General features: G+C 37.9%; 1 protein-coding gene across 5 annotated transcripts; it reads left to right on the top strand.

Annotated features, from left to right (window-relative positions):
* Positions 1-91: 91 nt before the first annotated feature.
* On the top strand, positions 92-26242 carry DARS2 (aspartyl-tRNA synthetase 2, mitochondrial). 5 transcript variants are annotated; one of them, XM_045547335.1, is made up of 17 exons: positions 92-433; positions 1808-1907; positions 3676-3742; positions 6110-6211; positions 6647-6742; positions 8262-8385; positions 9076-9122; positions 10645-10751; positions 11940-12009; positions 12707-12886; positions 13741-13857; positions 16066-16128; positions 19784-19936; positions 21797-22015; positions 22242-22352; positions 23980-24055; positions 25877-26242. In XM_045547335.1, the coding sequence occupies exons 5-17, from the start codon at positions 6650-6652 to the stop codon at positions 26089-26091; spliced, it is 1575 nt and encodes a 524-aa protein (XP_045403291.1). In that variant the 5' UTR covers positions 92-433; positions 1808-1907; positions 3676-3742; positions 6110-6211; positions 6647-6649; the 3' UTR covers positions 26092-26242. The 5 variants fall into 5 exon arrangements, with proteins under 5 accessions (XP_045403291.1, XP_045403288.1, XP_045403287.1 ...); XM_045547332.1 differs by having other exon boundaries at positions 92-796; positions 13741-13848; XM_045547331.1 differs by having other exon boundaries at positions 92-796.
* Positions 26243-26466: the final 224 nt, after the last annotated feature.

The raw sequence follows: 26466 nt of genomic DNA, 5'->3' as shown, positions 1-26466 counted from the left end.
AAGTTCCGCCCGTAGTAAGCATGGCGGCGGTGCCTCTGCTCTGATTCGTTGAGTGACTTCACCGTAATCTTGGGCGCTAACGGGGCGGCTTAAGGGAACCTTGGCTTCCAGCGCCGAGTTGTTTGTGGCTTCTAGCCCTAGGAGCATTTTGGATTTGCTCGCCTTCCTCTTTCAGAAGACCTGAGGTCGACCGCCAGTCTGGGAGATTTGCAACTCGAGGCTGTTCGTCCTTGTTTTCCAGTGTGCCCGCGGGAGCCTTTGGGGAAGCGTGGAAAGAAGAGAAGTCACGCCTGGTGACCGGCCCCACTCCCCCACCCCCGTCTCTGGCGTGTCTTGGGCTCGTGCCTGGCGCTGCTCTGTGGAATCGTTCCCTAGTCGTCACTTTTGACCGCAGTCCTGTTTAATAGAAGTGGAAACTGATGCATCGAGAGGGGTGAAAGGCCTTTCCCTTCTCCATATCCACTCCCTCTCCGGCCCCAAAGACCTTGCAGATTTGTCTGGTTTCCAGACACGTGCTTTCGAATGTTGTGCGGAGGGGAGCTCAAGTATTGAAGAATATAGAGTAGGAATTCCTAGAATTTTACGAGATCTCTGAGTATTTCCAAAACTGACTTTTGACTGCTGGTGTGTGGGATTCGTGATTGCCTTTCACTATCCTGTGGCTCCAACATGTACTTCCCTTCTTGGTTAAGTCATCTATGGAGGGGTTTATCCAGACCCCTTGGAAGCACCACTCAGCCGACTTGGGGTTCTCTCTCCAGAAGTCTGGTGCTAAGTTCACAGAGGAGAATTCCAGGTGAAAACTGCAAAGAGTTCTGTCCTCCAAACAATACTTCTGCCTGTTCTTTAGAGCCAGAGAGCTTTCATTCCATTTCCCGCCCATTCTTAACTGGTTAACCTTATGTGTAGAAGCAGATGATTCACTCTCCTCATTCCTTCTAGTGCACTTTTTTACTTGAGTTTTTAAAAAGACCACGAAAAGGTAACCTAACCACATAGGATATTCTGTCTTAGTTAATGCTACTAATAGGAAGCGTAGAAAAATCGCTTTTCACGCATATAGTAGTGTTTTCTAGTGTACAAGTGGCAGTTACACACTAGATTCATACTAAAGCTAAGTAATTACTGAACTGTCAAACTTCTGTAATTCCTAAAATCATATTTGATTTAGGGAAGAAATGTGCACTATTAAGAATTGGGTTAGGCCAGGCACCGTGGCTCAGGCCTGTAAACCTAGCACTCTGGGAGGCCGAGGCAGGAGGATCGCTGGAGGTCAGGAGTTCGAGACCAGCCTGAGCAAGAGTGAGACTCCATCTCTACTAAAAAAATAGAAAGAAATTATCTGGACAACTATAAATACATAGAAAAAATTAGCTGGGCATGGTGGCGCATGCCTGTAGTCCCAGCTACTGGGGAGGCTGAGGCAGAAGGATTGCGTGAGCCCAGGAGTTTGAGGTTGCTGTGAGCTAGGCTGACGCCACAGCACTATAGCCCAGGCAACAGAGTGAGACTCTGTCTCAAAAAAAAAAAAATAGAATTGGGTTACTAGGATTTTAGGTCAATGCAAATGCTAGATCCAAAAGATTTGTATTCAGATTGTTACTCACTTGACTTTTGACACATTTGCAGCCAAATTTAATAGTGAATGAATTAAATTACATACTCTAACTTATTTTGTAAATTTTGCCCATTGCCCTGAAATACCTGACATACTGTAATTTCAGAATCTTTATTTTTAAGCAGTCTGCAAATGACATATTTTTAATCTTGCATTTTAAACATTTTTTCTTTCCTTTTTTTTTTTAAGAATTCAGTAGCTTTGTTGCCCGGACCAACACATGTGGAGAATTGCGTTCTTCTCACTTAGGCCAGGAAGTCACCTTGTGTGGATGGATTCAGTACCGAAGGTAAATTGAGGTAGATGATCTAAGGATGCATGATGGTTGTTTTCACAAGGCAATTCCAAACCTATACTAATTTTCAACTGTTGGTAAGAATAAAACACTTTGCAACTGCTGCAGAATTCTCAGAATTCCTTGGATTTTCTGTTTTGTTTTTGTTTTGAAAGACCCAAGTGACTGGGAGTGTCACTCTCAGTAGGTAGGTACTAGTAACATCTGTTGAAGGGCATAACAATGAAGCTTGATCCACCAATGTTCTTAAATGACCCCAGGCTTACTAAAGTTGAAGAGTTCCTTATGACCACTAATTGGGAATGGGCCAGCATCCTATAAACCAGCTATTAAGCTCCAATAGCATGGGAGAAAAAAGCTTGTTTTATTCTAAATTTAGGTAGCAAAAAGGCCTAAAAACATAAATAGTGATTCCTGAAGATCAGAGCAGATTTTTTTGTTGTTCATCTCTATATGCCAGAACATACCTGAATAGTACATTAATTCACATGAAAGACATCCAAAATACATAGGTTATGTAACCTTCCTAAAGAATAGGTCCCAAGTGGGTGGATATTTGCCCCATAAATTTGGTGACTTCATCTCCTGAATCCAAATCCGAAGAAGCTTTCTGTACCTCTTCCTAGTACTAAGAACAATATGAGAAATGTAGGTTGAGTGTGAAAATGTTGGGATTTCTGGGACCTTTTGATGGTTCATAGAGGCGTTAAATTAGTAGTTAGAACTCCTCCAGAAATTTTTAGATTGTATCTTTTTTTCTTTTTCTTTTTTTTTTTTCTTAAGGCTAGTCAAGTGAAGCAGCAGGAGTGAAGAAGGAACAAAGGTGTATCTTTTTTTAGAAAGAGAAAAGACCTTATACTGCAATATTTTGAAAATGATCAGATGTATCTTAAAACATTATCTTTGGATTTTACTGTGTGAAAAGTTTACAAATTTAATAAAATTTTCTTATAAAGACCTAAGCCGCGGCTGGGCATGGTGGCTCACGCCTGTAATCCTAGCACTCTTGGGAGGCCGAGATGGGTGGATCGTTTGAGCTCAGGAGTTCAAGACCAGCCTAAGCAAGAGCAAGACCCCGTCTCTACTAAAAAAAAAAAAAATAGAAAGAAACTAGCTAGACAACTAAAAATATATAGAAAAAAATTAGCTCGGCATGGTGGCACATGCTTGTAGTCTCAGCTACTCGGGAGGCTGAGGCAGTAGGATAGCTTGAGCCCAGGAGTTTGAGGTTGCTGTGAGCTAGGCTGACGCCACAGCACTCTAGCCTGGGCAACAGAGTGAGACTCTGTCTCAAAAAAACAAAAGACCTAACCCAATGGGAGCTGGGCATGGTGGTCCAAGCCTATAATCCCAGCTACTCAGGAGACTGAGGCAGGAGGATCACTTAAGCCTGGAAGTTCGAGACAAAGCTGGGAAACATAGCAAGACCCTGTCTCTAAAATAATAATAATAATAATAATGAAAGATATAAGCCAATGAAAATTTCTTTAAATTTTAAAAATCTTTATAAGCCATCTGTATAAGATTAGTAAACTATGTATATAGCCAATAAAAATTGAAATAAAAAAACAAAGTTTTTTCATCAATAAGCTACATAGATAACAATTGCATGAATGTAACTAATGAAAGTATGTAATTATCATAAAAAAGAAAGGAGAGATTGCATGGGGTTTTTTGTTTGTTATTTATTTTGACTGCTTAAATTTTTAACTCAGAGATTTTATCTTAAAATGTTCCTTTTTTTTTTTTCTTCATTAATCAGGCAAAACGTCTTCCTGGTCCTAAGAGATTTCCATGGGCTTGTTCAAATTGTCATTCCCCAGGATGAGGTAATAGAAAGTCTCCTACTGTTACCTAAAAGCCTCTTTGATGCTATAGCTGGGGTAAGCTAAGTAGTTTCATGAATATATTTGAGGTTTTAAATTCAGAAGTTTATTGTTATGAAAACTGAAAACTACCATAAGCAATGTTAAAACATGGCAAACTGGGAAAAAAATATATGCAACTTGTATCACAAAGGGCTAATTTCCGTAATATCTAAAAGGCTACTACAAATGAATAAAAAAAATACCACTGACCCAACAGAATTATGAACCCAGGATATGAACATAAATTTACAGAAAAGAAAATATAAATGGCTTGTAGACATAATGAAAGTATGCCCAACTCCACTCAGAGGTACGGAAATGTAAATTAAAACTCCACGTAATTGTTATTTTTAAAACATTAGATTATTCTGGTATAGCAACAGAAAAAAAAAGACAAAAATAAATAAATAAAACTTTAGATTAACAACACACTTTAGGAAAGCAAGTGCTCATATATTCCTGGAGGGAGTACAAATTGGCACTAGCTGTATGGAAAACAGTTTGGCAATATCAAAATTATAAATGCTGGAATGCTGAGCAAATATTTTATAATGTAAAATTTAAAAATGAAACATTGAACAGATATTTTATACAGCTTTTTTAAAATATTGCCAGGCATGGTGGCTCACTGCTATAATCCTAGCACTTTGGGAGGCCAAGGCAGGAGGATTGCTTGAGCTCAGGAGTTCAAGACCAGCCTGAGCAAGAGCAAGAACCCATCTCTACTAAAAATAGAAAAATTAGCCAGCATCACAGTGTGGGCCTGTAGTCCCAGCTACTTGGGAGGCTGAGGCAGGAGGATCACTTGAAGTTGCAGTGAGCTATGATGATGCCACCCAGGATAACAGCAAGAATCTGTCTCAAAAAAAATAAAAATAAAAAAATTACAAATGCACATATCCTTTGAACCACTAATTTCACTTTTAGTAAATTATCTTATACCTAGACTTACATAGATGCAAAATGACATATATACGAGGATATTAATTTCAGGATTATTTTTAATAGAGAAGAAATTGGAAACAATCTAGATGTCCTCCAATAAGAGACTGGTTTAAAAAATAGTGTACATCCTTACAATGGGATACTCTGCTCAGGCATACAAAAAAGAGTGAAGAAGCTCTGTACTGAAAGGGAAAAAAATCCAAGGTATATGGTTAAATGAAAAATTCTATATTCTTGACTACACAAAAGAGCATACAGAATGCTATCTGTATTTTAAAAAGAGGGGAAGGAAACAATACATATGTTCTGTGTGTGTATGTGTGTGTATATGCTTGTATATATGTTATGAAATGTCTCTGGAAAGATACCTAAGTATCTGGTAACAAGTGCTTCCGGGGAGGGGAACTCAGGGGCAGAGGACAAGGATAGGAGGGAAATTTTTCACTATATCTTTTGGTACCCTTAGAATTTTAAGCTGTGTGAAGGTACTGCCTGGTCAAAAAATTAGATTCAGGCCTGGTGTGGTGGCTCACGTCTATAATCCCAGCATTTTGAGAAGCTGATATGGGAGAATTACTTATGGCCAGGAGTTCAAGACCAGCCTGGGCAACATAGCAAAAGCACATCTCTACAAAAAATTTAAAAATTAGCCATACATGGTGGTGCTCGCCTGCAGTCCCAGATATTCAGGAGGCTGAGCCAGGAGGATCATCTGAGCCCCAAAGTTCGAGGTTGTAGTGAGTTGCGATCGTGCCACAACACTCCAGCCTGGATGGCAGAGGGAGACCTGTCTGCAAAAAAAAAAAAAAAAAAATTAATTACTATTAAAATTAGATAAAATAAAGAACTCCTATCATGCTAATTGGGCAATGTTGGTTTCTATTGTAATTTTGACAAATGCTCATATGCCTAAGAAAAATATGACTTACTCAGCTCTTAAGTGTTTGAAATAAGTGAAGAACAATGAACTATCTTTCAGGCATTAAGATCCAGAGATGAACATAGCTAACCCTGGAGAACTCCTTTCACTTTGGACCCATTATTGCTATTGAATTTGACTGCTCCTAAGACTAACCCTGGAGCCAGTTGCCTTTAAAGTATGTGGGACTTATTTGCATTAATAACAGTCATCCTTCTCCTTATTTTCCTTTAAGGAAGGTTTTTGAAAGCTCTTAACTAATAATTTTACTTGCTTTATTACAGGGCATCAAAATAGGGATGCAATTTATTAACTTCTGTAATAAAGTCATTAAGGTCAGCTCCAGCATTTATGGTAATTAAGCTGTGCATATTAATGTTTTTTTAAACCATAGACTTACAGTTACTGAAGATGCCTATAAGTTCATTTGTTTCTTGGATCTCTTTTCCACTCTTGTTCTGTAGTCGCCTGCCTCTGTGAAGAAGATTTTATGTGAAGCCCCTGTGGAGTCTGTGGTGCAAGTGTCTGGGACAGTCATTTCCCGACCTCCAGGACAAGAGAATCCAGTTAGTAGTTTAGAAACTGTCTTTGTAAATTTTACTTGTATGCATTTGCCCTGTCTGTGTACACATTCAGACAGCTTAGACTGAGCACCTACTGGACATTAAGGTGCTAAAGCTCAGTAAGTTCCACAGATTTCATAATCTTCACTGCAAACACACACCTATATAAATATGCTCATGCTAAGACATTTGTTGATGTTGATGTTGACAAATGCATGCTAATAATATTTGTTGATATCTGAGCACATCAGCCACAGATAGACATAAGAATGTCAAAATCATACATAGATATTTATGCTTTAGATTATATACTGTAAGGACCTACATATTTTACACATGTAAATAAATGCATGTGTTTTACAAATGTGCATTTTGTACATGTTCTGATGAATGATTTTTTAAAATAAGTCTCTCTCTCTCTCTCTCTCTCTCTCTCAGAAAATGCCAACAGGTGAGATTGAAATCAAAGTTAAAACAGCTAAACTTCTGAATCCCTCCAAGAAGCTGCCCTTTGAAATTAAGGACTTTGTGAAGGTACCATCCCATTTTATTAATAAAATAGGGTATCTAGAAAATGTTGATGACGAGTAAAGTATTTTCAGAATTTTTTAAAGAAAAAGTTTAACGTCTACAAAATGAAACATTTTATTATAGACATATCATGAATTGTTCTATTAGTTCTACAATTTCTTGATGAACTGTTCTTAAATAGCAACAGTTCATTAAGCGGTTGCAGTCCCTAAACATCTGGACTGTTTTTCAGAAAGGTCAACATGTGATTCTGTCTTTTAAGACTTAAGGTGTTATTATTATTCAAGTTTTTTGTTTATATTTAATATTTTGAAAGGAAATTTATGTCTGGCTTGGAAATGGCAAAAGAGTCTAGGGGATACTGCACCTATTAAGTTTAAGTTTCTAACAGAGATAAAATGTGTGCTTAGAGCAACTCTTGACTTCTCACATGTATAAATATAACTAGCATTACTGTGTTTTAGGATGTTCTTTGCCAAAGTTTCAGGGGTTGATGGAGCTAGACACACTAAGTACACCCAGATGATTTTCAGCTTTGTCACAAATGTAGACTTGTGTATACCTAATTTTTAAACTGATCTGTTAAGGGATTTTTTAATTAATTATGTAGCCACTTAGTCTTATATTTTAGTTCCCAATACTTAATTCTTTAATTAGAAGAAATATAATTACAGAGTTGACCTTATTGTGAAAAATAAAATATACAGTTTTCCCCAGATAAGCATTTTACAGATATTTCTTACCATTTCTGTTTCTAGTATCAAAGAAATTAGCTATTCCAGGGGAAAGGACTTTTTTTTAAAAAAAAAAAAAAAGTTCTCAGCACAAATAGGAATGCAGGGATTTACAGCCTTGAAAATAAGTAAACTTTCTCACTATGTCCCTCCTAGTACTGTCGTGGAGATTCTATCCACCATCCCCTTGCATTCTTTATACTTTTAATCTGTGTCCCATTCAGGTATTAAAATCATAACTGTTTTTTACCCTGTTATATCTTTTTTAGAGACAGGGTCTCACTACATTGCCCAGACTGGCCTCAAACTCCTGGGCTCAAACCATCTTCCCACCTCAGCCTCCTGAGTAGCTAGAGTTACAGGCATGCACCACCATGCCCAGCTATCTGGTGTATCTTTTTAAAAGATCTTTGAAATCTTTAAATTTTTTTTCAAGACTCCAGTATGGGCTTAAATGAATAGATAAATATTTAGTAAAGTAGGCAAATTTCAGTCAGTGAAGGGTGATGTTAATAACAACGAATAGTAAAAAATGTAAAATCTGCACTAGTAACAAATTTAAACGTTGTAGGATTGAAGGATGGCCATATACACACAAATGGAAACAGCATACCAGTGGGCCACTTGATGGAAGATAAAGATAGAGCTAAATTTAGTTGTTAATGTTTTGTAACTCCTCCCCACCCAACCCAAATTTAGTTTTTGAAAATTCAAACTCTGTATCTAAAGATAGTATCTTTCTAATATTCAGAAAATATTTAAACATAAAAATCTTTTAATTTATTTAGAAAACAGAGACTCTTCGTTTACAGTATCGCTACTTAGACTTGCGTAGTTTCCAAATGCAGTATAACCTGCGACTGCGGTCCCAGATGGTCATGAAAATGCGGGAATATCTCTGTAATCTGCATGGTAAGGGAAATGATGCCTGAGTGTTCTTTGGGACTTGTTAGCATCTCTTCTGTTTTATTCAACAGTTTTGTTATATCCTCCATTTAGCCTCATTGGGTCAGATGTTACCAGAAGTCTAGAATTCACTCAATGTGTAGTTTTTGCCCTATAGCATAATTTGGTAACTAGTTTCCTATTGGATCACAAATACATTCTTTTAAAGATGATAATGGCAATAACATTGTTTAATGTAGTGTTTCTTATCATTATTGAAGGCTGGAGAGCCCTTTCGTTGTTTCTGTAAGTTTTTTAAATTCTTTATCATGCTTATACATCATTTCTTTGGAGCTCAAAAATGTCACGTGAATTAAACTAGATACGTCAATCAGTCCTGCGTTTTTCCTGCTATATTTGTATTATTTTTGCTACACTGGTAGAACATTTAAAAAACCAGAACAGGTCAGTAGACAAGAATCCATAAAATATTTAGAATTATTTCATGTCAAAGATATCAACTTTCTGAACAGAGTAAGATTTTATGAAAATCCTCCTTGGATTTGTAACAACCAGTATAAGTAGGCTTGGTAGCTTATTTCAGCCAAAATTTCTAAATAAAAGGGAGCCTCAGACTTGTTGTACTATATTATAGACATCATATTTGACAAATTCCACATTCCTGTCTATTAAATTACAATGTGTCTCTCCTTTTAGGGTTTGTGGATATAGAAACCCCAACATTATTTAAGAGGACCCCAGGGGTATGTATATTCCTTCAATCAGTCTATTCATAATGTACTATTAGTTGTAAAACTAGACAACTTTGCTTTTATGTTTACTTGGTCCGCTTTTATTTTTATTTTATTTTATTTACTGCCTCAGGATGGTCACATTAACTAGGTTTTCTTAAGAATTGAGAAAATGATTTGGATCAGTATTTTGAGTCAGAATTTTATTCCATAGGAGTTTTCTTTCCCTTGAGGCTTACAGAAGCAAATCCTTAATGAATTGGTTCTTTAAAAACAAATCCCTTGGCTGGGCACGGTGGCTCATGCCTATAATCCTAGCACTCTGGGAGGCCGAGGCGGGTGGATCATTTGAGCTCAGGAGTTCGAGACCAGCCTGAGCAAGAGCGAGACCCCATCTCTACTAAATATGGGAAGAAATTATATGGACAACTAAAAATATATATAGGAAAAATTAGCCAGGCATGGTGGCACATGCCTGTAGTCCCAGCTACTAGGGAGGCTGAGGCAGGAGGATCACTTGGGCCCAGGAGTTTGAGGTTGCTGTGAGCGAGGCTGATGCCATGGCACTCTAGCCTGGGAAACAGAGTGAGACTCTGTCTCAAAAAAAAAAAAAAAAAAAAAAATCCCTTGTTCATTAAGAGCTGACATTTGCAAACATTGATATCTATTTATCCAATGTATGGACTAATAAAATGACAGTTTAATTTAGAAAAGCAGTTAGGAATTAACTGGGATAAGAAATAATATGCAAAATTTGTTCAGCTAGTAACAGGATTTGGAATTCATTTCAACAAGCATAAATTTAATACCTACTATGTATAAGTGGTATTTAAAGCCTACTATATGCAAGCCTTTTTGGGGACTACAAGATGAGCAAAGGGGGAAGGGGGAGGACAGGGAGGGGTAAAAACCTACTTATCGGGTACAATGAACATTATTCGGGTGATGGGCACACTAAAAGCCCCAACTTAAGCATTATAAAATATATCCATGTAACAAAAACTTTTGTACCTCCTTAATATTCTGAAATAAAAAATATAGGCCGGGCGCAATGGCTCACGCCTGTAATCCTAGCACTCTGGGAGGCCAAGGCGGGTGGATCGTTTGAGCTCAGGAGTTCGAGACCAGCCTGAGCAAGAGCGAGACCCTGTTTCTACTAAAAATAGAAAGAAACTATCTGGCCAACTAAAAAATATATGGAAAAAATTAGCCGGGCATGGTGGCACATTCCTGTAGTCCCAGCTATTTGGGAGGCTGAGGCAGAAGGATCGCTTGAGCCCAGGAGTTTGAGGTTGCTGTGAGCTAAGCTGACGCCACGGCACTCTAGCCCAGGCAACAGAGTGAGACTGTCTCAAAAAAAGAATATATATATATACATATATGTATATGTATATATATACACACACCAGTTGAAAGTAAATAAATAAGACTATGTAAACATTAAGAAAAAAAAGATGAGCAAGAAATTATCTCTGTCATTATGAGAACTTTATTCTTTAATTACATCTTTCCTCTCTCTTTCTCTCTTTAAAAGGGTGCCAAAGAGTTTTTAGTACCATCCAGGGAACCTGGAAAGTTTTATTCTCTCCCTCAGAGTCCTCAACAGTTTAAGCAGCTTCTGATGGTTGGCGGTTTAGACAGGTAAGCTTTTCTGGGCCAGTAGTTGTCAGAAAAGGAAAAGGGAAAAAGAAAGGGGAATAGGAAACACAAAATTGCCTGATCTCTTAAGAGAAAGTTCGAAAATTTATGAGAGTTTGGAGAATACTTGCAAAATACCCTCATAATGTGTAGTTATCATTTAGTAAAGATTTACTGGGCAGCCATCATGTACAAAGCTCTATGTTGACAGATGTGGCAGGGAATTAAAAAAAAAAAAAAGGTTCTGCTCTCAAGGAGTTAATGAGACAGTAAGGCAGAATAGGATAGTGAATAAAACCAACTATGATACAAACCAAAATATAAATATATTGAGATTTACAAACTAAGTATTAAGAGGTTTGAAATTATATCATTTGGGGAAATATTATAGAACACTTTGTGAACTAAACCTTCAGGGACAGAGCTGCATCTCAGCAAGTGAAGACGAGAACTGGAATGGCATAGCACAGGAAGGCTCAAGTGTATTCATGGAGCAATAAGTATTTCACTTTGGCTGAAGCAAAAGAGTATTTGTAAAGAAGCATGGACTTGAAGAAAATTTTTTTAATAAAAAAAGAAGCATGGGCTGATTTGCATGCCAATCTAGCATATGAATATCCAAAGGTGCCAATGTATATTTTGAAAACAAAATATAGAATAGTTAACTTCTCATGGGTCATCTGTGTATCAGATTAGATTAAAACATCATTTAAAAATGAGAATGTTGGCCGGGCACGGTGGCTCACGCCTGTAATCCTAGCACTCTGGGAGGCCGAGGCGGGTGGATTGTTTCAGCTCAGGAGTTCGAGACCAGCCTGAGCAAGAGCAAGACCCTGTCTCTACTAAAAATAGAAAGAAATTATCTGGCCAACTAAAATATATATGGAAAAAATTAGCCAGGCATGGTGGTGCATGCCTGTAGTCCCAGCTACTCGGGAGACTGAGGCAGTAGGATCGCTTAAGCCCAGGATTTTGAGGTTGCTGTGAGCTAGGCTGACGCCATGGCACTCACTCTAGCCTGGGCAACAAAGCGAGATTCTGTCTCCAAAAAAAAAAAAATGAGAATGTTTCCTATGTTTTTAGGTATCATTATTAATTTATTTCACAGCATACATTACCATAAGCTTTGGGAGGAAAGCTTATGTGTCTTCCTAGAATCATGACTCAATTAATGTTATTTTTCAATTGTAGATATTTTCAGGTTGCCCGATGTTATCGAGATGAAGGTTCAAAACCAGACAGGCAGCCGGAGTTTACTCAGGTACTAAGTTATAGTCACTTGTCTCTTCCACATTCAGGCTTACTACAGCCATGTATTTTTCAAGACCAGGGTAGTAATTTTATATACTTTACTTCCCATTACATTTCATCTGTCAGATATTTAATCAACCTGCAATTATGGTACTAAATATTCAATTTTTGATCTATTTCATGTGTCCTTTTCATAAGGACTGTGGTCATCAACTGAGGAATGCCAGGATTTCTACAGTGTTTTAACGTTCATGATATGATAAAGTTCTTAAAACAGATGTCTTGTATATTAAGAACCAAAAACTCTATATATTAATATTTAATCTGTGGACTTATCAAAGTCAGATTTGGTTTTTGTATGATAGTATATTAATCAGTGTGGTGAAGTAAAAGAATGTTAAGCTTTGCAGTTAGACCTGGGATCAAATGTAACTTCACTGCTTACCGCACATATACAAGCAGGTTACTTAGCCTCTCTGAGCCTGAGCCAGAGAGAATCTGGCTTGTGGGAACCAAACAAGTTGATGTATGAGAAGCATTAGCACAGTGCCTGACATAACACAGATGTACAATAATATTTATACCCTCTCCCCGTATTAAGTATTTATGTGCAGAAGCCTATGGCAATTTAACAGTAGAGAAATACATAAATATATATGTATGTGGTGGCTATTCAAGTTAGTTTCCATATATTATTTTGGTTTCAGATTGACATAGAGATGTCTTTTGTAGACCAGTCTGGGATTCAGAGTTTAATTGAGGGTTTACTCCAGTATTCTTGGCCCAACGACAAAGATCCTTTGCTGGTTCCTTTTCCTTCTATGACTTTTGCTGAGGCATTGGCCACCTATGGAACTGATAAACCTGATACTCGCTTTGGAATGAAGGTACTTCTCTTCACTTTTCCAGGACTCTGCCCCCAAATAGTCCTGCAGGCTTTTAAACCACTTTGAAATTCACAAGTGTTATACACTATTAGATCATATTATTGTTGTTACCTTAGCAGCTTATTACTGAGCTATAGCAAGAGAGAATAATAGCCTGTTTTTTTCTATCTACTCTATTCCAGGACCCATTTCCAAAAGTCAGAGTCTTGCTCTAAACTTTTTATTACTTACAAGTTATGGATTATATGGACATGAATGGTAACTTGAAAGGAAAAACTGTTCTCTTCAATTTTTTGAAAGCCAGAATGGCACTTGGAAGGCAAAGATTATTTGTTGTTCCTGTTCTATAAAGAACTCAACCATGTGAAAATGTTTATTCAAATTATTAGTATATAGAGCCATTCATTACCAGGCCTCTCATTATTTGCTTTTAGAGAGCCATATCCCTTGATCTCTGTAATGCTGTTTTCAGTGCACATTCCTTAGAAATTGAATTCTGCCTAGTATATGAATAGTCATTGCTCAGTTCTTAGAATGAAAATATATAATACACAAAAATCATAACTCCATTCTTACAGCTGCCAACTTAATTATTTCTTGCTTTTGTGGAATGGTGGTTCTTAAGTCAGACTACTTGGGTTAAATTCTGGCTCTGCCACTTACTAGTTGTATCACCTTGAGCAAGTTACTTTCTTCTCTGTGCCTTAGTTTTCTCATCTATGAAATGGGAATTATATTCTTACATATATATGTGTGTAAAACACTTGTCATAGCGCTCAACCCACTGGCAAACACTCTATGAATACAGTCTATAAATGTTAACTTATCAAATGTTTTTGTTATCCATTTTCCAGATTATAGATATCAGTGATAAGTTTAGAAACACAGAGATTGGATTTCTTCAAGATGCACTTAGTAAACCCCAAGGAACCATCAAAGCCATGTGTGTCCCTGAAGGAACAGTAAGTGAAGTATGATTCTGTGTTTTTCTAGAATATATGCTTGATGAGCATTTTTAGTTAGTGCTATAAAAAAAAAAAAGAAAAGATATTTCAATTTTAAAAATTAAAAAAAGTAGAATGTATGCTTGAGAAGTAAATATGTTCAACACTGGCACATTTAAACTTCAGATAAAGCAACTCTCTGATGTGTAAAATAAATAAATAAACAAACTTCAGAAAGACACTTACCTCTAAATAATAATATGTTTTTATATAAAGTCTAAAAGTGTCCCTAAAACTCTAATATAAGTATAAAACAATAAAACTTTATGAGTATGAGTTTATATTTAAGATCTAGGCTTTTTTTCCTTTTAAACAATGCCATAAAGTACTCATATACTTCACTTGGGATCATTTCATGAATATTTTATGAGCATAAAATAATACTCAGTATTCTGTCTCCAGCTTCAGTTTGTCCAAAGGCTCTCGATACCACATCAGTTCCAGCATAGTCATTACATGTTGATTCTTGGTTTTTTGAGGGTTCTCTTCTCAATTGTATTAATAATGGGGGAAAAAGAGGTAGAACTAAAAAAGCAAAAAGGAAAAGAAGTACATCGGGATAGAAGAGAGAGAGAGAATGGCTGGGCTGAGCAAGCATTGACTCTAAAGCAATGGGACACATCTGTTTTCTGTAGTTAGTACACCTGCTTTGAAAGTAATTTAATAAGAGGCATTCCAGACGTATTTTGAATAAGATTATGATTTTGAAAGACTGTACTCATTTGGATACATCAGCAGATTAGTATATTCGAAATAGTGTGAGAACTCAGTCTCATTACTTTTTATTTACTTCATATATTCAATGGAAAATAGTGTGGTGTCCATACTGTAGTCCAGACATAACAAATGTGTTCAAGTGAGCTCAGTATAACATACTGTCTCTAGCCCATTTTGAGCATGTCTGTTTTTCCCTGAGCAGATATAAGAAGTGCAGGGATGTGAATCATGTTTTCACCTTTTTATTACCTCCCATACTTAGTTAAATGTCCCATGAATATAGTTCATGATGTCTTATGTATAGTGGAAATAAGGAGATGATGAAAGTATGATTTCACAAATCACAGATTATTTCCATACAAGGAGAATTTTTTCTTAGGTTCACAATGCTTGCAGGAGAGAATGACATGAACAAACCTCGCGGGGAATATGCTCAGTACGTTAACCACATATGGAGTGAGTTCCAAAAGTACTAAAATTCAGTTGCTGAATTAGAATGGAAGCAGGCCTCTGTGGAAAGTAAAAACTATTAATAATTAAAGTTTGAGGTATAACTTTATACGAGGAGTTCTCAGGAGAAGCTGGTTTGCCCACCACAACGAAGACTAACATGTAAGGTCCCAAGGTGCCGGAGGGTGGTACCAGTGTGGATGGATGAGATTAGCTCCAGAGTTAACAGGGTGTTGCCCTGTCTCAGACTCCAGAGAAGCAGCTGCCAGAGAGCAACCCATCACAGCATACACTGTCAAATTGTCTGTCACACTCTTGAGTTTGTATGTGTTTTTGAAGTCCAGTCGTTGAGGTCAGTAATTCACATATGGGAGTCTCATAAGGTTTGAGGTAACATTCCCAAGGGGAAGAGGGAGTTCACTCCAGGTTCTCACATACAGATCTAATAAGACACCACACTCTCAAAGGGAGGGGGAATATACTCTAAAATGACAGAACTTCAAACTATGTAAGTGGAATCATTTCAAAGCTACTTAACATAATGATAACCATAGTGTCTCATTTAGAAAGACACTGAGATAATTTAGAAAAAGTAAGATACGAGGATTTTAATAAATCCAAAATAATCTAATTTAGAAAAAGACGTAAAGAATTTTAAGAAATCTGAAATAATCAAATTCCAAATCCTCTTATTGATCTGAAAGTTGTTTTTCTTTTATAATTCAGTTGTAGAGATTCATTTTGAACACTTATCCTGCATATTACATATACAGGGTCTTCTGTGAAATACATTGACAGATATTTCCAATAAGACTTGTACAACTGAGGGGAAAAATTAAGCCCTGTAACAAGCTTTAAAAATTTGTCATTTGGCAGGACAAATTTTCATTAAATCTCACTACTATAATGGAACGACACAAAATATATTTATGTCCCCTTTGATATCACAAACATGTTTATGAAGCTAAGTATCATATTGACAAATTTACTTTTATTTTCTTTCATCAGAAATACTTAAAAAGGAGAGACATTGAATCCATCCAAAAATTTGCAGCTGACCATTTTAATCAGGTAAGATGTTAATTAGGGCAGTTTTTTCCTTATGGAGATTCAATATTTTTAACTAATAATTGCTTAAACTCTTGAGCTATCATTAGCTTTGAGGGTCTTATTATTTAATATCATTCTTCTACTTTTCTTCTTTTTTTTTGAGACAGGGTCTCGCTCTGTCCCCCTAGTTAGAGTGCAGGGGCATCACCATAGCTCACAGCAACCTCAAACTCCTGGGCTCAAGTGATCCTCCTGCCTCAGCCTCCCAAGTGGCTGGGACTACAGGCATGTGCCACCACAGCCGGCTAATTTTTCTATTTTTAGTAGAGATGGGGTCTTGCTCTTGCTCAGGCTTTTTTTCTTTTTATTCTTAATCTTACTCCTGGGTATAACTCTAAGACTTCAACTTAGTTGAATTCACCACTAATCAGAATGTGAAAGCTCAACCCTACCCTTTTTAAATAAACCAAGGTATTTTAATCCAGTTAGGAAAATAAATAGAGCCCCATGTGCCCAAGGTTTAAATGAAAGCATGGCAGGCATGAAAGAAAGCTTGTATTTATTGTTGTTCTTGTACTGTTTTTTTAGAATTCTGAATACACCTTTTTGACAAACATTTTGTGTTCTTGGTTTGGTGAATAGTAGAACTAAAATAGGGAGGAACAGGAGTGGGAAATGGGCATTCTTACATTGTCAATGGAAATGTAAATTGCCTTGGCTATTTTGGAATCAGTAACTTTAAAGAGTCATGCTCTTTGGGTCAGTAGTATTCTGTGATATCCTTTAAAGAAAGAAGCCTAGATAGGAGGAGACTTTGTGCTCATCACAGTATCATTTATTACAAGAATAAAGTGAAACCAGATGGGAGTGATTAAATAAATTGTGGTAGAATCAAAGGAATTAATATTAAAGCTCCTTTTAAAAATTGTTTCCTAAGAGTATTTTTTAACATGCTCCCTAGAAAAGTATCCTAAGAGTATTAATATAGGAAAAAATGCTCATGTTGTAATGATTTGTAAGAAAACGGCATTCAGGATTATATATATACTGATCACAACCATATAAAAACACTATATTTGTATATTGAAAATGGGCTACCTACCTCCACCATCATCACATCCTAAGCTTCATATCTCAAGCTCGAAGAACAACAAAGAGATTTTTCAATAAGAAATAACGATTAAGATAATGGTTTCCAAAATGAGTCAAGACAGGGCAATATACAAAGTTTTTCATGAAGTAAACTGAATCTAATTTAAAGAACTATCCTTTATTTCTCTCCTTTTTTGCAGAGGTGGGGAGGGTTGTTTTATGTCCTTCCTTGACAAAATTAAAAATTGTCAATCCTTTATCTCCCAATTTTGTTTATTTCTATTTTACTAGTATATGAACTCTGCATCTAAAAACCACAGGACCAGGAAATAAGCCTGACGGTTAACTTCGCAGCCTTTGATGGGACTGTTACATTTTTTTCTCCTCTTTCTTCTTCTGTTTTCTTTTTTTCCTTCCTAATTTCCTTAAATTTTATACAAGAAATGGGTACAACTATTATTTTTTAATTTATTAACATTCAACTTGATTTGGCTTCAAATTGTTATTATGCATATTAATTTCTAGCAACATAATGCATACACATGATACACATGGTTAAAAAAAAAACGGAGAGATGAGGCTCCCATACACAGACCTCACCTAGTTACTCTGTACCTACTGCACAGCTGCCTTTCTGGACTTTTTGTTCATTCCTCTTCTGAGTTTAAGCCACTCTTCCTGGATCCCAGATCTTCCTCCTTCTTATTTGTGCTCGAGTATGTACTCAAGTAACTTCTAAGAAAGCATGTGAGAGATCAATTTTCTGAGTCCTTACATGTCTAAATATGCCTTTATGTTCAAAACCTTACACTTTAATAATAATGTGGCTTGGTATAAAATTCTGAATTGACAGCCATGTCGTCTTAGAACAGTGCTATCCAATAGAACTTTCTGTAATGATGGGAATGTTTTATATCTGCATTGTCCTAATGGTAGCCACTAGGCAGTGTAGCTATTGAATGCTTGAAAAGGCTAGTACAACTGAGGGACTGAACTTTTTACTTTATGTAAACTAATTTTAGCTTAAATAGCCACAACATGTGACCTGACAGCACAGACTTAGAACACTGAAGGCATTGCTTTATTGTCTTCTCCCATCTGCGGTTACTGATGAGAGTCTGATGCTTGTATGAATTTATTCCTTTATAGAAGACCTGATTTTTTCTCTTTGGAAGATTTCAACCTCCTGATTCTTGATATTTTGAAATTTCACAATTTGCATAGCTTTGGATCATTTTGTATTCAATATGTTGCACACTTGAAGGGCCCTTTCAGTATAAAGGCTATGTCTTTTATCTGTAGAAAATTATTTTATTATCTAATTGTTTTTGACCTCATCATGTTCTCTAGTCTCTCTTTGGAATTTCTATTAGTTGAATGTTGAACCCTTTTATTTAACTTATATGTCTCTTTTTGTTTTCTGTATCATTTCCATTGTCTTGTTTATTCTATTTTCCAGGAGATTTCTTTAACTCTTCTGCTGAATTTTTTTTCAGAAGTCATATTTTTATTTCCCAGTAGCCCTTTTCATTGCATCTTATTCTGGTTTTATTAATAAAAAATCTTGGCTGGGCACGGTGGCTCATGCCTGTAATCCTAGCACTCTGGGAGGCCGAGGTAGGTGGATCGTTTGAGCTCAGGAGTTCAAGACCAGCCTGAGCAAGAGCGAGACCCCGTCTCTACTAAAATAGAAAGAAACTATATGGACAGCTAAAAATATATATAGAAAAAATTAGCCAGGCATGGTGGCGCATGCCTGTAGTCCCAGCTACTTGGGAGGCTGAGGCAGAAGGATTGCTTGAGCCCAGGAGTTTGAGGTTGCCGTGAGCTAAGCTGACGCCACAGCTCTCCAGCCTAGGCAAAAGAGCGAGACTGTCTCAAAAATAAAATAATAATAATAAAAATAAAAAATCTTTTTGAGTGCCTTGAGGATTCAAGTCCTCTTTTGGTCCCTAAATTATCTCTTTTCTCTAGGGTCATTTTTTATGTTTATCTTGGTCTTTTTTTTTTTTTTTTTTTTTTTTTTTAGTAAATACTACAGAGTTTCTTTAGTGTGTGATGGTTATTATTGGTTGTCTGCACATATTTAAGAATGTGGCATCTTAAAAGCTACTTGGAAGCACAGAGTCCTTGGAGAGGCTTTGTAAATGGTTAGGGGTAAACAGCAAGACCACTGGCTGTCACCCTGGGACTCAAGGCTTAAGAGTCCTGAGCCTCTCCAGGATTCTGCAGGGTAACATCAGTTCCTTATGCTAAGGCCACCTCCATTGTTCTCTAGGCCAGAGCTTCCTGTATCTTGCTTCTTTAATCTTTCCTACTCCATTCACTTACAATCTGCCAAAAATTTGCAGAAATCTCTCCTCTGCTTATACTCCTCCCTCCTCCCAATCCTTCAATTTTTTTTTTTCCACTGTGGCAAAATTACATTTTTAAATTCCTTTAGTGTCATTTTGAAGGTGTTCAGGGAGGGAATAGAGATAATCTCATGTAAATTCTCTTTTGGGAAGAAGAAATATTTGTACTACAAGAAAATAAGTCCTGCCCTTTAAAAAAAAATGTGAGTAAGTCTTTTTCTTTGTCACAGGAAGTGTTACCTGTGTTCCTGAAAACCAACAGAAACTGGAATTCTCCAGTTGCTAAATTTATAATGGAGGAGCAAAGATTGGAATTAACCAGACTAATGGAGATCCAAGAGGAAGATGTGATCCTCCTAACTGCAGGAGAGCATAAGAAAGCAGTAAGAAAATTACCTCCAAGCATATATACTGTTGATAATGAATGATGCCTTTCTTCTCCTATGTATATAGTACATATTTGAAATTGTTAACTCATAAAATGGGGCTGTTCTGCATAAATCTTTCAGTGCTTTATAATGCACTATATGGAAACTAGAGGTTTTTTCATCAGCTGCCAACCTCCATTGTCGTTATTCACACAAATTAGATCTGACCTTGATTAAGAAAGCCACTTAGGTAGCTTATTGGTAGTAGTTTTATGATCATGAAAAAATATTTCATTTTCACGGTTTGACAGATGAACAAAATTTGGTAGTCTCAAACTTTTGTACATAATGTATTCCTAAAATTGTGGAGGCACAGATCAGACCACTGGAGCGGCTGGTGGGCTAGCAGTCACCCTTGGTCAAGGTAGGACTGTTTTTCCTCAGGAGCAGCAGCTGCAGGTGGTAAGTGCTATTATGCACACTGCCTAAATCACCATTCTTCATGGGGGATATATGGAAGACTAAATTTAGCTTTAGGGATCTTTGAAAAATATACCAAAGTCAAACATGAATATTAATGTCCATTATAGGATGTTTAGGGGCTAGGCACAGTGGCTTACACCTGTAATCTTAGCACTCTGGGAAACCGAGGCGGGAGGATCGCTTGAGGTCAGGAGTTTGAGACCAGCCTGAGCAAGAGTGAGACCCCGTCTCTATTAAAAATAGAAAGAAATGATTTGGACAGCTAAAAATATATATAGAAAAAAATTAGCTGGGCATGGTGGCACATGCCTGTAGTCCTAGTTACTTGGGAGGCTGAGGCAGGAGGATCACTTGAGCCCAGGAGTTTGAGGTTGCTGTGAGCTAGGCTGATGCCACGGCACTCTAGCCAGGGCAAAAGAGTGAGACTCTGTCTCAAAAAAAAAAAAAAGAAATCTAAGTCACAGAGGTTAAAAATTTGCTCACATTCACACAGCTAGGAAGTAGAGGAGGCAGATTTCTAACCCACTAAATCTGGTTCCAAAATTCACACTCTTAAATGAACCTCTAATGCATACTGCCCATAATAATAGCCAACATTTATTGAACATTAACTGCATGCCAGCCACCCATCAAATCCTCACCACAGTCCTTCCAGAGCACTAGGGAAATACTCAGAACAGCTGCCCTTCATATACCTTGTCAAGCCCTGCACCTCACATACCTTGTCTCACTTCAGCTTCGCAACAGTCTTTTGGAGTAGGTATTTTTATCCCCATTTTACTATGGAAAACGGTATAGAGAAGTTAGTATTCAGACCCAGATCTATGAAGCTCTGATCCCTGTGCTCTTAATCACTGTATTATTAGGTACTTACCCAGTTAGCAGAGTTTGACAATTGTTCTCAACCATGTTGCAGTCAGACCATCCTCATATCTTTGTCTCCTGAGGCAAAGAGCATCGCATCTCTTAATCAGAGAATGGCCCGGCCTCAGAATCCACCTTGCGTCATTTGCTGCCTACTCTGTCAAGAAGTTAACTCAGGGGCTGGGTGTGGTGGCTCATGTCTGTAATCCTAGCACTCCAGGAGGCCAAGGCAGGAGGATCATTTAAACTCAGGAGTTCAAGACCAGCCTGAGCAAGAGCAAGACCCCACCTCTACTAAAAGTAGAAAAAGTTAGCCATGCATTGTGGTGCATGCCTGTGGTCCCAGCTACTTGGGAGGCTGAGACAGGAGGATCACTTGAGCCCAGGAGTGGGAAGTTGCATTGAGATATAAGGATGCCTGCACTCTAGCCCAGGCAACAGAGCAATACTGTGTTTCAAAAAATAAATTAATTAAAAAAAATAATAATAATAACAAGTTAACTCAATGTTTGTGTCTTCTGTTTGCAGTGCTCTTTGCTGGGAAAATTACGACTGGAATGTGCTGATCTTCTAGAAATGAGAGGAATGGTCCTCCGTGACACATCTCTGTTCTCTTTCCTTTGGGTAGTGGATTTCCCTCTCTTCCTTCCCAAGGAGGAAAATCCCAGAGAACTGGAGTCTACCCACCACCCATTTACTGCTCCCCACCCCAGTGACATCCATCTCCTGTACACTGAGCCCGAAAAGGTACCAAATCTATATTTCCAAATTAAAAGGAAATGTGTGAAAATGGCAAAGAGCTTCATATTTCACAGTCTACAGATAGCTAGGACCCAGTTCTGGAAGCCCCAGAAGAAATTGTGGGGTTTGAGCCAGTAGTTAATACATTGTCTCTAAGTAGCTACAGTATCTTCAACTTACAGAACAGAAGCCAGAAATTTCCTTTAACATAAAGGCTCTGTGAATCTTCTAGGTCCGTAGCCAACACTATGACTTGGTTTTAAATGGCAGTGAGATAGGAGGTGGTTCTATCCGAATTCACGATGCAGAGCTACAGCATTACATCCTGGCAACATTACTAAAGGTAACGAACATCATCTTCTAACCTGGGCTTATTTTTTTTCCAGAGTATTTGTGAGTTTTGTTAAACATTTATTATGAATAGAGGATTCACTAGATACAAAATAGCTTCAGCTTATCTCTCTACCTTCAATGTAGGACTTGGAAAAGTAAATAATAACAGCTTTTTATTAGTGCTTACTATGTGCCAGGCACTGTTTCTTTATATGCATTGATGCATTTAATCTCCCAATTATTTTTTAAATCTTTTTTTCCTCCTACCCTGCCCTTCCCAATTATTTAATACTTTATGAGATAGATACCCTTATTCTGCCTATTTTGAAGATGAGAAACTGAGGCAGATTACTTAATTTGCCAAAGTCACATAGTACAGAGGTAAGCAGAGCCAGGATTCAAATCCAGTCAGGGCAGCTCTTTAACCTAAGCTCCTAATCACAACACTGCCCAAAAAATGATGCAGTACTGAAAATGTTGATAATGTAGAGAAAGAGAAGTTTGAAAGGATTTTATATCACTTAATGGATACTACTTTAGCTATATTTAAGTGGGGGGGGTATATTTTGGTGATAGAGAATTAGGTAATCAAGATTTTAAAAAGAAAAAGAAGAGTCTGTACAGATGCAGACCTAGGAATTTGCCGTTGGTGATTCTTAGAAGGCTCTAGGATAGATTTCAGGAAGGAAAAAGTGTCCAGGAGAGTCTGGTCCTAAAAGACCGTTTTGTGGCATTGACAGATGTGAGGTAGAATGGAAGAACTTTATATGTGAGAGCAGGATTGGAGAGCTCAAACCGTCAGACTCTCCCTTTAGCCGTAAGGGCATTGTGAAATCTGTTAACTTTTCTCCTGCCAAGTCAAAGCCTCCAATCACCAGTTTTCAGCCTATCTTTTTCATTCCTTTCATTGTTGGGCTTTTTAAAAGAGTAAAAATACATTGCTTCTGCTTCTTCCCCGAACACCAGTGGTTCTCGGGCCTGATGCACATTTGAATCAAATCACCTGGAAAGCATTAAAAACAAAAACAACAACAAAAAAAAAAACTCACTGGTGCCTTGGCCCATACCAGAACCAAAAAGCCCTAAGTGTGAGGCTGGCATCTGTTTGTTTGCAGCTCCCTAGTTAGAGAACCATTTGCACACACACTTTCAACATTTCTATACATACTGTCCCATGAAACTTACACGGTTTCATGTACGTTTGGGCCTCTTCTTAGCCTATAAGCTCCCCCACCTCCCAGCAGCATTCGACAGTGTTGCCCTCTTACTAGTGTCCTCTTCCCTTGGTCTCGGTGACAGGACAGTTTCCTGCTTTTCATCCTGCCTTTCTGAGTCCACATCTCCCCCTCCTTGATTGGGTTTACTCTGTTTGCATCGTCTGTACAGTAATTGCTGCGTTTACTGAGCACCAGCTGTTTTTCTACATGTTACAATCTTCTGTGACTTGTATTCCCTTGCTAAATTGTAAACTTCTTAAGATGTTTTCTGACACTTTCCCAATGAGTTATTATTAGTTAAGTCATGTTAAGGTATTTTTTTTAACTCAACTAAGTCTAGTTGAGTTTCCCTAAACCTAGTGTATGGCATTCAGTGGACCTTCAGTATGTATTTAAACTGAATTATCTTTTGAATTTTAGGAAGATGTGAAATTGCTCTCCCATCTGCTCCAGGCTTTAGAATATGGGGCGCCCCCTCATGGAGGAATTGCCTTAGGTAAATAACTTGTCCTTTTATAAATTAAATTGCATTCCCATAGCACTGTGTCTCAAAGTTGGCCTTGCAGCTTGTGATGGGGGGAGGGCGGGGAGGTGTGGTAATGAACTCAGAAGTTCTATGAGAATTTAATTTTATTTGTTTTGTTTTTCCTTTTTTTGAGAGAGTCTCACTCTGTTGCCTGGGCTAGAGTGCCATGGCATCAGCCTAGCTCATGACAACCTCAAACTGCTGGGCTCAAGTGATCCTCCTGCCTCAGCCTCCCAAGTAACTGGGACTACAGGCATGTGCCACCATGCCTGACTAATTTTTTCTATTTTTAGCTGCCTGGCTAATTTTTTTTCTATTTTTTAGTAGAGACAGGGTCTTGTTCTTTTTCAGGCTGGTCTCAAACTCCTGACTTCAAGTGATCCTCCTGCCTCTTCCATGCCCAACCTTATATTTTTAAAATATATTTTATCAGTTACAAAGATAAAATCTAACCAATAATTTGCATTTGAAAGATTTTGTAATAGAATAAAACTGCAGGGTCTTAAGTCAATACTGCACAAATCTCTGAGGCCTCACAGACATTTTCTTTGGAGTCTGGAAAGCACTGCTCCAGAGTATGCAGCTTGTATAAAAATAGGAATGTGCCAGTGTCCTGATTACTATGGTTACTCACTTCACTTGTGGATTTTTTTTTTTTTTTTTTTGAGACAAGGTCTCACTCTTGCCCCGGGTAGAGTGCAATGATGCACTCAGAGCTTACTGCAACCTCAAGCTCGTGGGCTGAAGTGATCCTCCCCCCTCGACTTCCCAAGTAGCTAGCACTATAGACACATGCCACCACTCCCAGCTAATTTTTTTTTATCTTTCGTAGAGATGGGGTCTCGCTGTTGCTCAGGCTGATCTTGAACTCCTGGCCTCAAGGATCCTGCTGCCTCAGCCTCCCAAAGTGCTAGGATTACAGGCATGAGCCACCGACCCCAGCCACTTTGCTTGTTTTATCAAGTAAAGAAAAGTGAGAAATTCTAGGAAGCTCACCTAGATTGTAAGGCCCTCAACAACAGGGACTTCCTTCTGTGCTTTTGGAGTTCCCTGCACAGCACCTAGTATGTCGTTCAACCTGTATTTGGGGCTTTTAGTAAGCCCTTGCTAGGAACTTGCTAATTGCTATGACAATTACAGTTCCTAGTAATCTTAGTAGCATGAGAACACTAGTCCTGAATATTTTTCCAAGCTGATATAGAAAAGAACCTCTCAAGCAAACAAAAGTTCTCTAAAAAGGCAGAGAACTGGCTGGTGGTGGTGTCTCATGCCTATAATACTAGCACTTGAACTCAGGAGTTCGAGACCACTGTGAGCAACAGTGAGACCCCATCTCTGCTAAAAACAAAAATTACCTGAATGCGGTGGCACACCTATAGTCCCAGCTACTCTGGAGGCTAAGGCAGGAGGATCGCTTGAGCCCAGGAGTTTGAAGTTGTAGTGAGCTATGATGGCGCCACTGCACTCTAGCTGGGGCAACAGAGCAAGACTCTGTCTCAAAAATTTAAAAAAGGCAGGGAACTATGGTTGGCTGCAGCTTCTTAAAGATTTTTATTTACGGCCAGGCGTAGTAGGTCATGCCTCTATTCCTAGCACTTTGGGAGGCAGAGGCAGGGGGATTGCTTGAGCCCGAGTTCAAGACCAGCCTGAGCAAAAGTGAGACTCTGTCTCTACAAAAAAAAAAAAAAAAGATTCTTATTTAAAAATTCTCTGCAACTTTTATATAAAAACTAAGGAATTTTCAACATTAGATTACATTTCTCATCTGCTCTCTTTGTATTTTATTCACAGGGTTAGACAGACTGATATGCCTTGTCACTGGAGCTCCAAGTATCAGAGATGTCATAGCCTTCCCAAAATCCTTCCGGGGACATGACCTCATGAGCAGCGCCCCAGATTCTGTCCCTCCTGAAGAACTGAAGCCCTATCATATCCAGGTCTCCTGGCCAACAGACTCAGAGTCAGAAAAGAGTTCATTGAATCACCCACACCATCCAAAAAGTTGAGCTTTTGAGTTTTGTCCTCTTTGCTTCCCCAAGGCTAAAATCAGATGCAGAGTTCAGCCACAGATCTGACAGTCGTCTCTGTAGGTGGAAGGAATCCAGGTAACATTCTTCACCACAATGAAGAAACAGAAGATATCCAATTTTGACTTGATCACATGCATCATTAAGATTATTTTTAGTTGAGACTTTTTTGAAGTTCTTTTTTACTTGGAGAGGTGTGAAAGATAGCTCCTTGTTGGAATATTATACTGGCTTTTTATTTTTTTTTTTTTTTTGAGACAGAGTCTCACTTTGTTGCCCGGGCTAGAGTGAGTGCCGTGGCGTCAGCCTAGCTCACAGCAACCTCAGACTCCTGGGCTTAAGCAATCCTTCTGC

This window comes from Lemur catta, chromosome 3, assembly GCF_020740605.2.
Source record: "Lemur catta isolate mLemCat1 chromosome 3, mLemCat1.pri, whole genome shotgun sequence".
NCBI classification, from domain to species: domain Eukaryota; kingdom Metazoa; phylum Chordata; class Mammalia; order Primates; family Lemuridae; genus Lemur; species Lemur catta.
Note: the sequence above shows the minus strand (reverse complement) of the source record. Positions and strands in the feature narration are given on the sequence as shown.

What these genes read in the sequence shown, in the direction of transcription:
- DARS2 (XM_045547331.1), top strand. Translation starts at nt 670, where the DNA reads ATGTACTTCCCTTCTTGGTTAAGTCATCTATGGAGGGGTTTATCCAGA. An exon ending in CAGGAGAGCATAAGAAAGCA is followed by an intron (nt 19,937 to 21,796) that starts GTAAGAAAATTA and finishes TTCTGTTTGCAG; the next exon opens with TGCTCTTTGCTGGGAAAATT. An exon ending in TCCTGGCAACATTACTAAAG is followed by an intron (nt 22,353 to 23,979) that starts GTAACGAACATC and finishes TTTGAATTTTAG; the next exon opens with GAAGATGTGAAATTGCTCTC.